Consider the following 12,294-nt stretch of genomic DNA (forward strand, 5'->3'; position numbering starts at 1 on the left):
GACCACAGCTCCGGGTCGGCATCAGCCCTACTGGGCCCCTTCTTTGGGACTAGACTAGGACTAGCGAGTAACCGAGATTCGGCTCGAAAATCAGGAGTAGGAACTTTTAACATATATGAGATATAGTGTACTCTTATCCTATGTTACATTATGTTTACCTTATTTTATTTCTTTTCAGATCCGAGCAACACTTATAGGAGCCATTTACTTGTACTCACAAGTAGTCAAACTCATCCACGTACACACCTTCCAATACGTAGAAGATTACGTAGGAGTTTATACGACATTCTATATATTTGCCTGTATAAACTTGTTTGGTGTGGTGTACACACTGTTCGCTGTACCTAAGATTAAGAACAAGAGTGTGAAACAAATCGAGAAACAATTGAAAAGACAACCTTTGCCCGCGTGAATAAAGTTTAAATTAAGTTTTGTTGCGGTTGTTTTATTTTTCTCATTGAATAGTTATGGACTAAGTACTTGGTGGTTGCAGAAGTGCGTCTGTTGAGGATGGGAGTCTGGTTAAGCATTATGGTAAGATTGCAAGTGTGATTGCTGGGTAAGGAGTCTCGGGTTCGGTTCAAAAAGTGGGTGTACATTGTACAGTGGCATTACGTGCCGTAGCCTAGAGGTAGGCTGAAGTTCACATTACCTTACAACCTTCTAAAGATGCTCCGTGGAGGAGCGAAACATATGAAACAAATGTCGAGTGTTATGTTGCGTGTCGTGTGTGTGTTTTTGTATTGCACCTCTACTGGCGGCTTAATTGCGGGCGGGACGGTAGTGCTGCACACTACATGCTGAAAATACATCTGCAAGCCGAATGAAAACTAAAATATTGTATTGTTAGTGTAGTAACGCCTAACTCTATTCTATATATATACTAGTAAAAATAATTAAAAATATCTGAATAGCATTCCCAAACTTCTATGCATAAGTACTTTCGAATAAGTCATTGTCAAAATTTTGTCTAATACTCCTATATCATTCTGCAAATAACATCGTCAACTATTCTAGTTTTACTCCAAAAACAAGCGCCTACGGGAAAATAGTGAGCAATCTCTCTTTAGCACGTTTGAGCTCTCGTAAAATGTCGTATATCGTGCCGTCAGGCGCCTACTTATGGAACAAGGAATTACGTCACACACTCGTCGAATAATTACACTGACGACCTTTTGTAGTGAAATTGTTGAGGTTCTGTACTAGTTTCTTTTGATATTTAATTTGAATTTGAGTTTTATTAATCTAAATATTAAGTCTAGATTTTTTTGGCAAGGGGACGATTCTGAGCCAGACTTGTCTTACCAACTATAACCTGGTAAACAAGCAGACGGATCACCTGATGGTAAGCAATCGCCGTCGCTCATGGACACGCGAAACATCAGAGCGTTACAAGTGCGTTGCCGGCCTTTAAGGGGTTAGGAATTTAAGGGTTGTTAGTGAATCGGGGATTGGAAAGATTGTGAAGGGACCTCTCAATTATTAGGCCTCCGGTAACCTTACTCACACAATGCAAGCGTTTTTCACATCGGTTTTCTGTGAGGCCGTGGTATCACTCCGGTCGAGTCGGCCCATTCGTGCCGAAGCATGGCTCTACCACATTTCAGTCTAAGTACCCACGACTAAGTAAGTATCGGAAATCAATAATAATTGGCTAATGAAAATGTTGAAACAACATTAAAACCAATTTACGAGCATTTTGCAATTAATAATACCTACGAGTAATCCCATTTAATGCCACGCTACGCAAATTAGACAGCCATTATTTAGTAGATCAATAAAATTAAAAGGTCAAATACGGTTTTCGATTGGTTACTTTAAATATATATACAAAGACTTAATGTTTTTATTACGGTTTCACTATTATATTAGTTTAGTGGTCCCCAGTATAGCTTGAAACTAGTGGAATTCACATAATAAATCTTAATAATATATGGTGACTGGTAATTAGTGAACGATAATTAAACACGTAATAGTACTCATGATTACAAAGAACTTTCCCAAATAAACTTTTTTTGTATACTCAATAGTTTTATTTTTATCACAATAACAAAACAACAAAATTTCGCGCGCGTGCTTTCGTATGATCAGCTGTTAGCAGCGAGGCGCTCGCGCCCGCGTTTTTAGTAACTAGGCAGGTATTTTGGAAGATTACGCGCGCGTGCTAATGAAATTTTGTTGTTTTTTTTCGTCTCTCGTTGCAAAGGGTACAGTTAAAATTCAGACTTTTATTAACACATTGAACGCCGTGGTGGTCACCGGTGACCAACGTTAGCGGAGGATTTGCCTTCAACAGTTTTCTATTGGCAGTCAAAGACTTTACATTCCATTGAATCCATTTTACTCATAACACACATACAAAAACCAAACAAAAACATACAGTAACACTTCTACCGACTTCATGCTACAAGGAACCCCAAAACCCCGTCCCCTACCGTTTGGATTACAGCCCGTTGTAGCCCAGTTGTACATAATTCCCTTATCTCGCCATGCAGTGATGCTATGGCCAAAACTCAATATATTTCGTACAAGTCACCGTGCCATTATCAATTCTTATCAATTTTTGAAGGGCCACTCGTGTCACAATACATGTATAGTGTATAAATAAACTAGGTGTTGCATGAAGGTTTGTTTGTAAAAGAAAAAAATTAATACATGTTATTTTGGCCACTATTAAGGTATATAGAAAGTTCGTTGAAGTGTTTATTACATAAGTGATGTCTCGTTCGTCATATTAAAAGCGGTGTTTAAGCGTTCAAGTACAGGCCCGCATCGTACGCGTTTCGCATGACGTCATCAGTAAGCTTAGAATGTTGGCATTGCCGTTGATGCGGATCAGTGGACACAGTTGTATAAGTTTATATACAAGACAAACTAAAATCTGTTGCGTACAGTGCGTACGTACTTACGTTAAGAGTGCAATAGATACAGGACGTACTGCATTTTCTTTTTTTAACGGTATAAGCCTTTAAACGACCAGTCGGATCACCTGATGGTAAGTAATCGCCGCCGCCCATGGACACTCGAAACACCAGAGGCATTATAAGTCGCCAGCTTTTTGGGGTTGGGACTTTAAGGGTTGTTGGGGAATCGAGGATTGGGAAGATTGGGAAGGTAATTGGGCCTCCGGTAACCTCACTTATACAACGAAACACAATGCAAGCATTGTTTCACGTCGTTTCTGTGAATGTTATTTTTTCATTACAAATAGGTTTAGAATGTTATTAATATTCAGTTTAAAATAAACAGACACACATTTAAACAAAATATTAGTATTATCAAACATGCAACTAATATCCTATGTTATGTAAGTGTATTGCATTTTCGCGTAAAGTGTAATTTTTAATGTTGGAGCGGTTACACTGATAACTAAGCCGGGGATTTGAGAATTTTCAAATTACATATCTGCCGTTGTGATAAAAAATAACTTTTAACGTGGCTTTTTTGCTATTAAAAAGGGTTTTTGTAAAGCATTCGTTGGTAAGACTGGTAATAAATGTAACTGCTAATCTCTTCGTCTTAAGTTTAATCCAATGGTTGGATATAGACATTTTTTGGCTGCACAGTTGGCGCCGTGGCTGGGCAACCAGCTACCGCGCAACTTTTAGCAGGTTCTTTGTGTTAGTGGAAGAAATCATTTGTGTGATCCACTAATTGTTGTTTCTGTCTGGGTGTCATTTGTATGCCAACTTGTATGTATGTAAACGCACCCACGACGCAGAAGAAAATGTGGGGCTATGCTTTTTTTGAAAAATATCCTTAATTAGGTTCTAATAATAGTAACAGTGTAAACAATATAAAATAACCAATTTTCTTTTTCACGGACGAAAATAAATATGCCTACCTTTTGTAGGTATCTTTTTCAGAATTCTAATTTTGCTACCAAAAAAATTGAGATAGTTTTTAGGCGTGAACCACCTACGTGTAACCACAAAAATAAAAGAAGACTAGATACTAAAATATTTATGAAAAAAAATACAGAAAGCCACACAACAAAAACATATTTCAACAAAAGATTCATTTGTTTAACTTTTTTTTTTAAAAATGAAAAAAAAAAACTGAAATATGTTAAAGAAAAATATGTCCAATTATTTTTCGCACCATTTACTTCTTTAAGAAATAAAAAAGAATATGTATTATTCAAATATCTTGAATAGTAAAATAAACAAATACTAACTTCTGCCACGGCTTCACTTCATTTCCGTGGTATAAAAATTAACTTAAATATTATGACGATCCAGACTATGATATATACCAGTTCCAAATTTCATCACAATCCCATCAGTTGTTTTGACGTGATAGAGTAATAAACATACTGTATGGGGTAACCTCTTATGAATTAATTTAAACCACATATTTGTTATCATCTTGGCTGACTTTTTGACGAAAACTAAGCGCAACAGGCCCAGTAGGTAAGCCAAAAAGTGCGACATTCTTTTCTATGAGTTAATTTGAACACACTTTACAAATCCAGCATTATAAAAGCAACGCCGCGTGTCCAGACAAACTCACAAACATAGGTACATACATAACCTCACGCCTGTCACACATGAGGTGAGGCAGAGACAATGGGACGCTACGATTCTTACACACCTCTTTCGCTTCATCAACAGTCATCAGTCTTTTTATGAATGCAAACTCACAAACTTTCGCATTTATAATATTAGTAAGATTTTATTTAAAAATATATGTGAATTTCACTCATACAGTAACCCCTATGTTATTGCCTCGTCTAATCAAGATAAGAATGAACCTAAATTGTATATGCATAGAATTGTAAATCCCGCATAATTGTGACAAGCCTAACTACACGCTAGACGCAAGATTTCAAATACACTAATGTTATTTCTTTAAACACAAAGCCTTCATACATTATTTCTTTATCTCATACTTCATTTACAATATTAACATATCAAAATCTTTGAATTCATAAAAACATTTTTGGACGTCTTGCCACGACTAGTAATTTCCATAATAAGTCAAAGTTAAAGTATTTATATTTGTGAAGCATAGGGTACATTAGAGGTCGGGTCTGCGGACGGCGAGCAAGGGTAGCTCGCCGCCCGATCAGATCCAGACTCGAGCGTACGGCGTGTCGCGTTCCGCGCGCGCTTCAAAGAGCCCTCAAACCACCACAGATGGGGCCTAATAGGGCTAATGCCTAATCCGGAGCTGCGGATTACCTAGCGGGTTTACCGAGGAACCGGCTCGGCATGTATTGTATTAGCATAGGTATCGCTCTATTAGATCTATACATTTAGCTCTAGTACATGACATAACAGGCAAGAATTATTTGAATTCACTACCCCTATGAGAAATAACTAACAAACGGTTCGAAAGACCCCCAGTTCTCATGTATGAGGGTGCGAGTTCGAAAGTTACCAGCGTGTTTCCTTAAATAATTTAGACACCACTGATAAACAGTGAAGGAAAACATCGTGAGGAAACCTTCTACCCTAATCTTCTATACTATAAAAGGTTCTGTCTCTGTTAAACAAGTGCTGTACTTAAGTCGACTCTTGAACAAATAATAAAGAAAAGAAAATCTAGTAATGTACATAAATTACCACATAAAAAATAAGTAGGTAATCACAGCGTTATCTGAATCTCCAATAAAAGTAATGTGTTTTGATAAAACTTAATGCCACTAATGATCTAATTCAACCGTAGTTGCGGAGAAACTTGGAGTATGAAGAAAATGGATATGAACTAAAATATACTTAATTGTAATTTAAGTGTGGGAGAGCCATGCTTCGGCACGAATGGGCCGACTCGATCTGAGTGATACCACGGCCTCACAGAAAACCGGCGTGAAACAACGCTTGCGTTGTATTTCTCTATGTGTTTGAGATTACCAGAGGCTTTCTCAATCTTCCCAATTCCCGATTCCCCAACAACCCTTAAATTTCTAACTCCCAAAAGGCCGGCAACGCACTTGTAAAGCTTCTGGTGTTTCAAGTGTTACTAAGTGTTACTATCCGGTGATCCGATTGTTTACCGGCTTATACCACAAAAAGAAATCTTAAAATGAGCCCAAAAAATCTCCACGTATAACAGAATTATATACAACTTTTACTAAGAAAACCTAAAATAAATAGTACCTAGTGAAATGCTTTTTTATGTTTTACACTGATGTCAGACATGAGGATGACAAACTCAGATTGACAAACAAGGAGATCGTATAAATTAAAACAAAACGTAAAAGCGGAAAAATCCGCCATTTTATTTTATTTTATACGCTTGTCTTTCAAATCAGTATAATCCCTAAGTCAATCAACTGACTTTTTATTTTTGTACAAAATATTATAATAATGAGAATTTGGAAATTAATGCTTCTGTTTTTTTAGGGGATTAGGCCCAACAAAATCTTGAGATCAGATCAGATTAATAATTTCTAATAGGATTTAGAAGCAATTTTGTATAATAAATGCAGTTTTAGCATTATTAGTTTTTATTATTTTATTGTTTTTCAAATAAATATTATCTATGTAACGTCAGGCCATTTATCCCCGAAGGGGTAGGCAGAGGTGCACATTACAGGCATAGTGCCTAAAATAAAGTATCCATGTAGATGATGGCCAACAGGGAGGTTTCAGTGAGGTAAAAATCCCACACTCCCTAGTCTTTTTCCACAAAAAGCACTGCGCCTTTAAGTGGTTTCCCCCAGTAAACAAAAAAAGGTACCTGAGTAACAAAAGAGTGAGTTCACCAGTTCGTAAATCTCAGTCACATTAAAATCACGGAAAGTCTAAATCATCATCATCATCCTCATCATCGCCGGAAGACATCCACTGCTGAACAAAGGGCCTCCGCCTTGGTCCTCCACGTATAACGACAGTCCGCCACCTGCATAGTGGAGTCTGAATAATAGTTGTTCTATTATAATCCCTATCCATATTCCTTTAATCAAAGCTTGTACGAGTATATTACGTTTAGAAAATCTTTCTCGCCACGCAAAGTAAAGATTACGAATAGTTTTTTTATAGTAGTTGCTATACTTTTGTGGAGTTTATAACATCAATTATATAAGTAACATAGATTTTGTAACATTTTTATAGGATGGGGCGGCAAACGATCACACGGATTACCTGATGGTAAGCAATCGGCGCCGCCCATGGACACCCGCAACACTGCAGGAGTTACAATTGCGTTGCCGGTCGTTTGCGGTTAGAGGTTTGAAGATTGGGAGATTAGGAATGGAAGAATCCCGGAGTTGCGGGTTTCCGGGGCTCCGACTCAAAGAGCAGGAGTAAGAAAGGGGTGGTTGTTAGTCATTAAGAGTCTGCCACTCCCTCTCGCCTCACCTAAGGCGGTAAATGTAATTGGATGATTTTCCCCTCTCAAAAAAAGCTTAGACTTCCCAAATAACGCTTTTAATTCCGCACTTCTGGCCAAACGAAGTATTCAAAGACAAAAAAATAAAGAAACGAAATAGTACGCTGATATTTTTATCTAGACGCTCAATGGGAATAAATATTGAAAGAGTTTTCCTTTGATATGTAAATAGGTACTAGGTATATAAAATATACATAACATTCACTTGTATGTTCCCAAAACGATAGGCGTGGCTCATGTTGTAAGGAGCAAAAATGTTGACTGTATATATAGGTACGGTATATTTTTTGTGACTTTCATATAGTATTCCTTGTAGTAGAAACATTCATTTCCATCTTCGTTATCATCTTTGTGTCAGCTACAAGATATTCATTGCTGTGTATAGAGCTCGACTGATCGGCTGGTTAGAAGTAACTTGCGAGTTGGTGGGGACTACCTAGCGGCTTTACCGGGGCTCCGGCTCGAAAAGCAGGAGTAGGAACGAGGTAGTTTTTAGTCAGTAAGAGTATGACATTCTTATCCACCATCTTGTCTCGTCCAAGGCGGGAGAAGTCATTGGATGATTTCCCCTGTCAAAAAAAACACGACATATTATCTTCTAAAAATAAATCGTAGAATGTGTCGCTAAGCGAAAATCTCGAGAACAGAGGAACTGATTTCGCTAATTCTTCTTTTGTTGGGTTTGTTATTGTTAAAAAAAGATTCTTATGTAACAAAGACATTAAGAAAAAATCAAAGGCGAAACAAAGTTCGCAGGGACCACTAGTTAAGTATAAAATAATAAACCTGCATTTACCGTGCCAACAGCGGTTCCGTTCCATTTTCACTCTTAGAAGCACTCGCAAAAAAGCAATTTCTAAGAAGTATTTCATTATACTTAAGTAATATTTCCCTGATAGTAAATAAACAAAAAAAGGAGTCTTGAAATAGAAAAGCACTGCGCTTTGATTAAAACTTGATGTTTTTTTTTTGAGTACAAAATCGTATCAAGTTTTTAGACACACATTTTTTATGGTATAAACCGGTAAACGAGCAGACGGATCACCTGATAGTAAGCAATCGCCGCCGTCCATGGACACCCAAAACACCAGAGGCGTTACAATTGTGTTGCCGGCCTTTTGGGGTTAGGAATTTAAGGATTGTTGGGGAATCGGGGATAGGAAAAATTTGAAGGAGTTAATTGTGTCTCCGGTAACCTCACTCACACAACACAAGCATTGTTTCACGTCGGTTTTCTGTGAGGCCGTGGTATCTATCACTCCGGTCGAGCCGGCCTATTCGTGCCGAAGCATGGCTCTCCCACAATCAAAAATATTATAACTGACAAAGTTACGCATACTTTCTCAAACAAAAAAAGCTATTAATACAAAAAGCTAAACAAAAACTAACCTTACTGTCCGTAAAATAAAGTCCAATAGACTCCAAAGTTGTCACCATCCGTTGGGTGAGAAGACACGAGGCAATCTGTTTTCAATTTATTTTTACTGCAAAGTTGTAGTTTGATGTCCGACCCTGCAGCCTTAAAGTTGAGGGCCAAAGAATGATGGATGTACTAACAAGATGGCTGCCGAATATTGGGTTGCGTAAGTTATGGTGCGGCAAAGTTGGGTTTTGTGTGGTTTTGCAGAGTATGTTCTTTTTGTTGAAAGGTGTTTATTTTGTTCAGTTCTAGAGACAATTGAGTGAATTTTTTAAGTATATTTTAGCAGTATCTAGTATCGGTGGAACTTCTAGATCTTTTTTTTCATTAACATGATCCTTATTTATTGTATGTAGACATTTCATTACATACACTCAACGTCACGCCTTTCACTCCCGAAGGGGTAGGTAGAGGTGCACATTACAAAACGTAATGCCGCTATACAGTATGCCCCCACTTTTCACCATTTGTGTAATAAGTCTCATGTAATAGGGGGTAAGCCTATTGCCATATACTGGGCACTATGTCAGACTCCGTGCTACGACTGAGGTAATTTCGAAAAATCGGAAAATGCCCAGTACCTAATACTTTACTTACCGACCCAAGAATCGAACCCGAGATTTCTTGTCTGGCAGTCGCACTTACGACGACTTGACCAACGAAGCAGTTGTCGTTTAGTTTCGTTTGAATAAGATATTGTGATTTTAACAGCACTGGGCGATGTAGTCTCTAAGAGACAAAGTCCTTTGTAACTAAAAATAAAAAAAATGTAAAAAATACTCTGAAATCGAATTATAAATAGGAAAAATGTGCATTAAGTCCTACCCATCAATTAAGGTCCAAATTCGTTTGCGGTACCAATCTCGAAAACTCAAAGCGTCGGAAAATTAAGAATTAACGAGCAACGAACATCTGGAAATGTTGTGAGAAAAACGTTTCGGAAGTTTAAATTTAAAGCACGGTTGAGTGAGAATACGTATTCCGTGGTTACAAGCCGAATTAATGGGGGTTCGGTTCTGTCTATCGATTGGTATTATTAAGTAAGTAGGTAGGTACGTAAGTACGTCAAATAGGTACACTCGAATTTTGTAGTCGATCTCCGAGTTGGCCAATTTGATTTTGAACACACCTAGATTGTAGGAAAAATGGTTGTAAGCCTTTACTTCTCCTTGTCTTCGCCTTTTCTATCTCAGAAAGTAGTTACGACGTACCTATTTATGACTAAATGTTAAATGAAATCAATGTTTTTTATGATATAGAAAACAGATAGTAAAGTTCCTTAAGAAAATGAAGATCCTCCGACCAAGCGTACAATACATAAAATATACCAAAAAAACTTTTTACAATTTTTATCCGTCTCTCTGTCTGTTCCGGCTAATCTCTGAAATGGCTGGACCAATCTTAATGCTATTTTTATTACCGGTAGCTGATGTACTAAAGAACAACTTAAACTCCTTTTATTTCAGAAAATAAAGTCACAAACTCCGCAATCCACGAGCAAAGCTGCGGGCATCAGCTAGTCATCAATATTCTTAGTACAAATCTAACCCATTAGCTGTCTCCACCGAAATACATCGTTGAGTTAACTCCACTGTACTTTGGTAGCAGTTCTGTGGACGATGAAGTACGTATGTGACTGAGAGAGCTAAGTGTGTGTGCTGAGGTACGGTCCCACTGGATCACGGACTGTTTAATAATGTATTGTTACATTTTAGCGCTTACATTTTGAAGTGAGGTTATGTTTTAGCTGTTAATATCTGAGTTAGGTTTATTTGTGGATAACCTATTATAGTGTCTCTGTGGATCTAAATCTTAGGTTGGGTTTAAACTGTGAATTTGAAAATGACACTTTATTTCAGTACCTCTACCATAAGTTTACTATAATAGTTTTTATCCATACTCGATAGTGAAGGCGTAAGGTTTTTGTATGGCACCACAATTGAACGGTAGAGGCGATGTAAGATTTGACATACAAAAAAATTACGTTGTAGCTAGCTTACCGACAAATACTATTGCTTCAAACTTATGGTAGATAGAGGTGCAGACATTGAATTTTCAAAGAAAAACGTGATATCACATTTTTTTCCTCTTGTGTTGTGATAGCATTTACAAACACATAATTTTATCACAACTAGACCCACAACAATAATTCACAGATTATACAAAGACTCGTTTCTTAAATCTCTTGCTTGCCTTTCTACATAATTATACCGAAATGTTCTATTTAAAAAGTGATAACATAATAATGGTCAGGGCTTTAAAATTTTTACTAGTTATTGATTTTCCAAATTACGCGTGTTAGCATTTTAGCTGCCTGTATAAAATGGATGTAAAATGCATGTACTTCTAAGCATGTGGTGTTAAAATGCGCGCTTAACCCTTACCATGTAGACAAAGGCTCTATTACAAATTGCATTCATACAAAAAGTAACAAAGAAATCAAAACACAAACCATACAACACACATCACAAAAAAAAGAAAACAATTGCAACACACGCTCCCAAAATATCGTGACGTGACGTCCCATAAAATGGAAACACACACCCACAAGAAGATCGCATCCAGTATATTCCACAATGCACGCTGATTGCAGGTCACACGGACTTCACGGCAACTTGACTTACTACAAGCAGGTGTGTACTGTGCAGGTGGCATTCACTATCTTAAGACCAAGTTTTGGTAGGAATTGAAGTGCTAGTGTCAATGTGTGAATTTTGAATGCCTTTGTTAGTATTTGGTGGTTGTGTTTGTGATATTAGTGATGGCATTTTGGGGTTATTTATTTATTACGTGAGTTTATTAGTGCAATAGTGATGAGACTGTCTCGTTGATCGAGTGGTCCCAAGTGCGACGGTTGGGCAAGGGCAAAGTATTGCTATTTTTTTTATGGGAAAAGCCGGTAAACGAGCACACGTATCACCTTATGGTAAGCAATCCTCGTCGGCCATGCACGCTTGAAACAACAAAGACGATACAAGTGCGTTGCCGCTAATTTAGGGGTTAGGAATTTAGGGGTTATTGGGAAATCGGGGATTGGGAAGATTGGGAAGGAGGGAATTGGGCCTCTGGTAACTCCAGTAAAGGTATTTTTGATTTTTTCGAAAAAAATCCCAATTTTAGCAAGGATTTTGAAAACGTAACCGATATATGGCAGTAGGACCACCACTTATTACATGGGACTTATAACACAAATGTTGAAAAGCGGGTACACATTTTACAGTAGACTTCTGCTTACCCCTTCAAGGATAAAAGGCGTGACGATACATACAAGTCTGACTTAAATCATGAATATTCAGATGTAATTGTTGGAGAAACTTTAAAAGCAGTCCAAATGGAGGGTCGAAATGATGTACTGGACATTATACTGGTCCCTCCTATTAACAGATGCCTCATTTTATAGTATTTGAGAAATGTAGACAGACCTTCTGTTTATTAGTGTCTAAATACTTGAGTAATTTGTTCTCAAGAGAAGACATGACACCACATTTTATTAATATATCCTCGAAGCCATTTAAGCAAATATCTTCTTGGGCACACAA

The 12,294-nt window shown here is 37.5% G+C and overlaps 1 protein-coding gene across 2 annotated transcripts in view; it reads left to right on the forward strand.

Moving 5' to 3' along the window:
* Positions 1-433, forward strand: part of LOC118277096 (solute carrier family 2, facilitated glucose transporter member 2) — a 29,674-nt gene extending 29,241 nt beyond the window's left edge. For both annotated transcript variants that reach the window (XM_050696543.1, XM_050696542.1), the window contains exon 8: positions 179-433. In XM_050696543.1, the coding sequence (XP_050552500.1) occupies positions 179-412 (234 nt within the window). In that variant the 3' untranslated portion in view covers positions 413-433. The remainder of the gene's footprint in view (positions 1-178) is intronic.
* The last annotated feature ends 11,861 nt before the right edge of the window (positions 434-12,294 follow it).

Source organism: Spodoptera frugiperda, chromosome 10, assembly GCF_023101765.2.
Source record: "Spodoptera frugiperda isolate SF20-4 chromosome 10, AGI-APGP_CSIRO_Sfru_2.0, whole genome shotgun sequence".
Lineage (NCBI taxonomy): Eukaryota > Metazoa > Arthropoda > Insecta > Lepidoptera > Noctuidae > Spodoptera > Spodoptera frugiperda.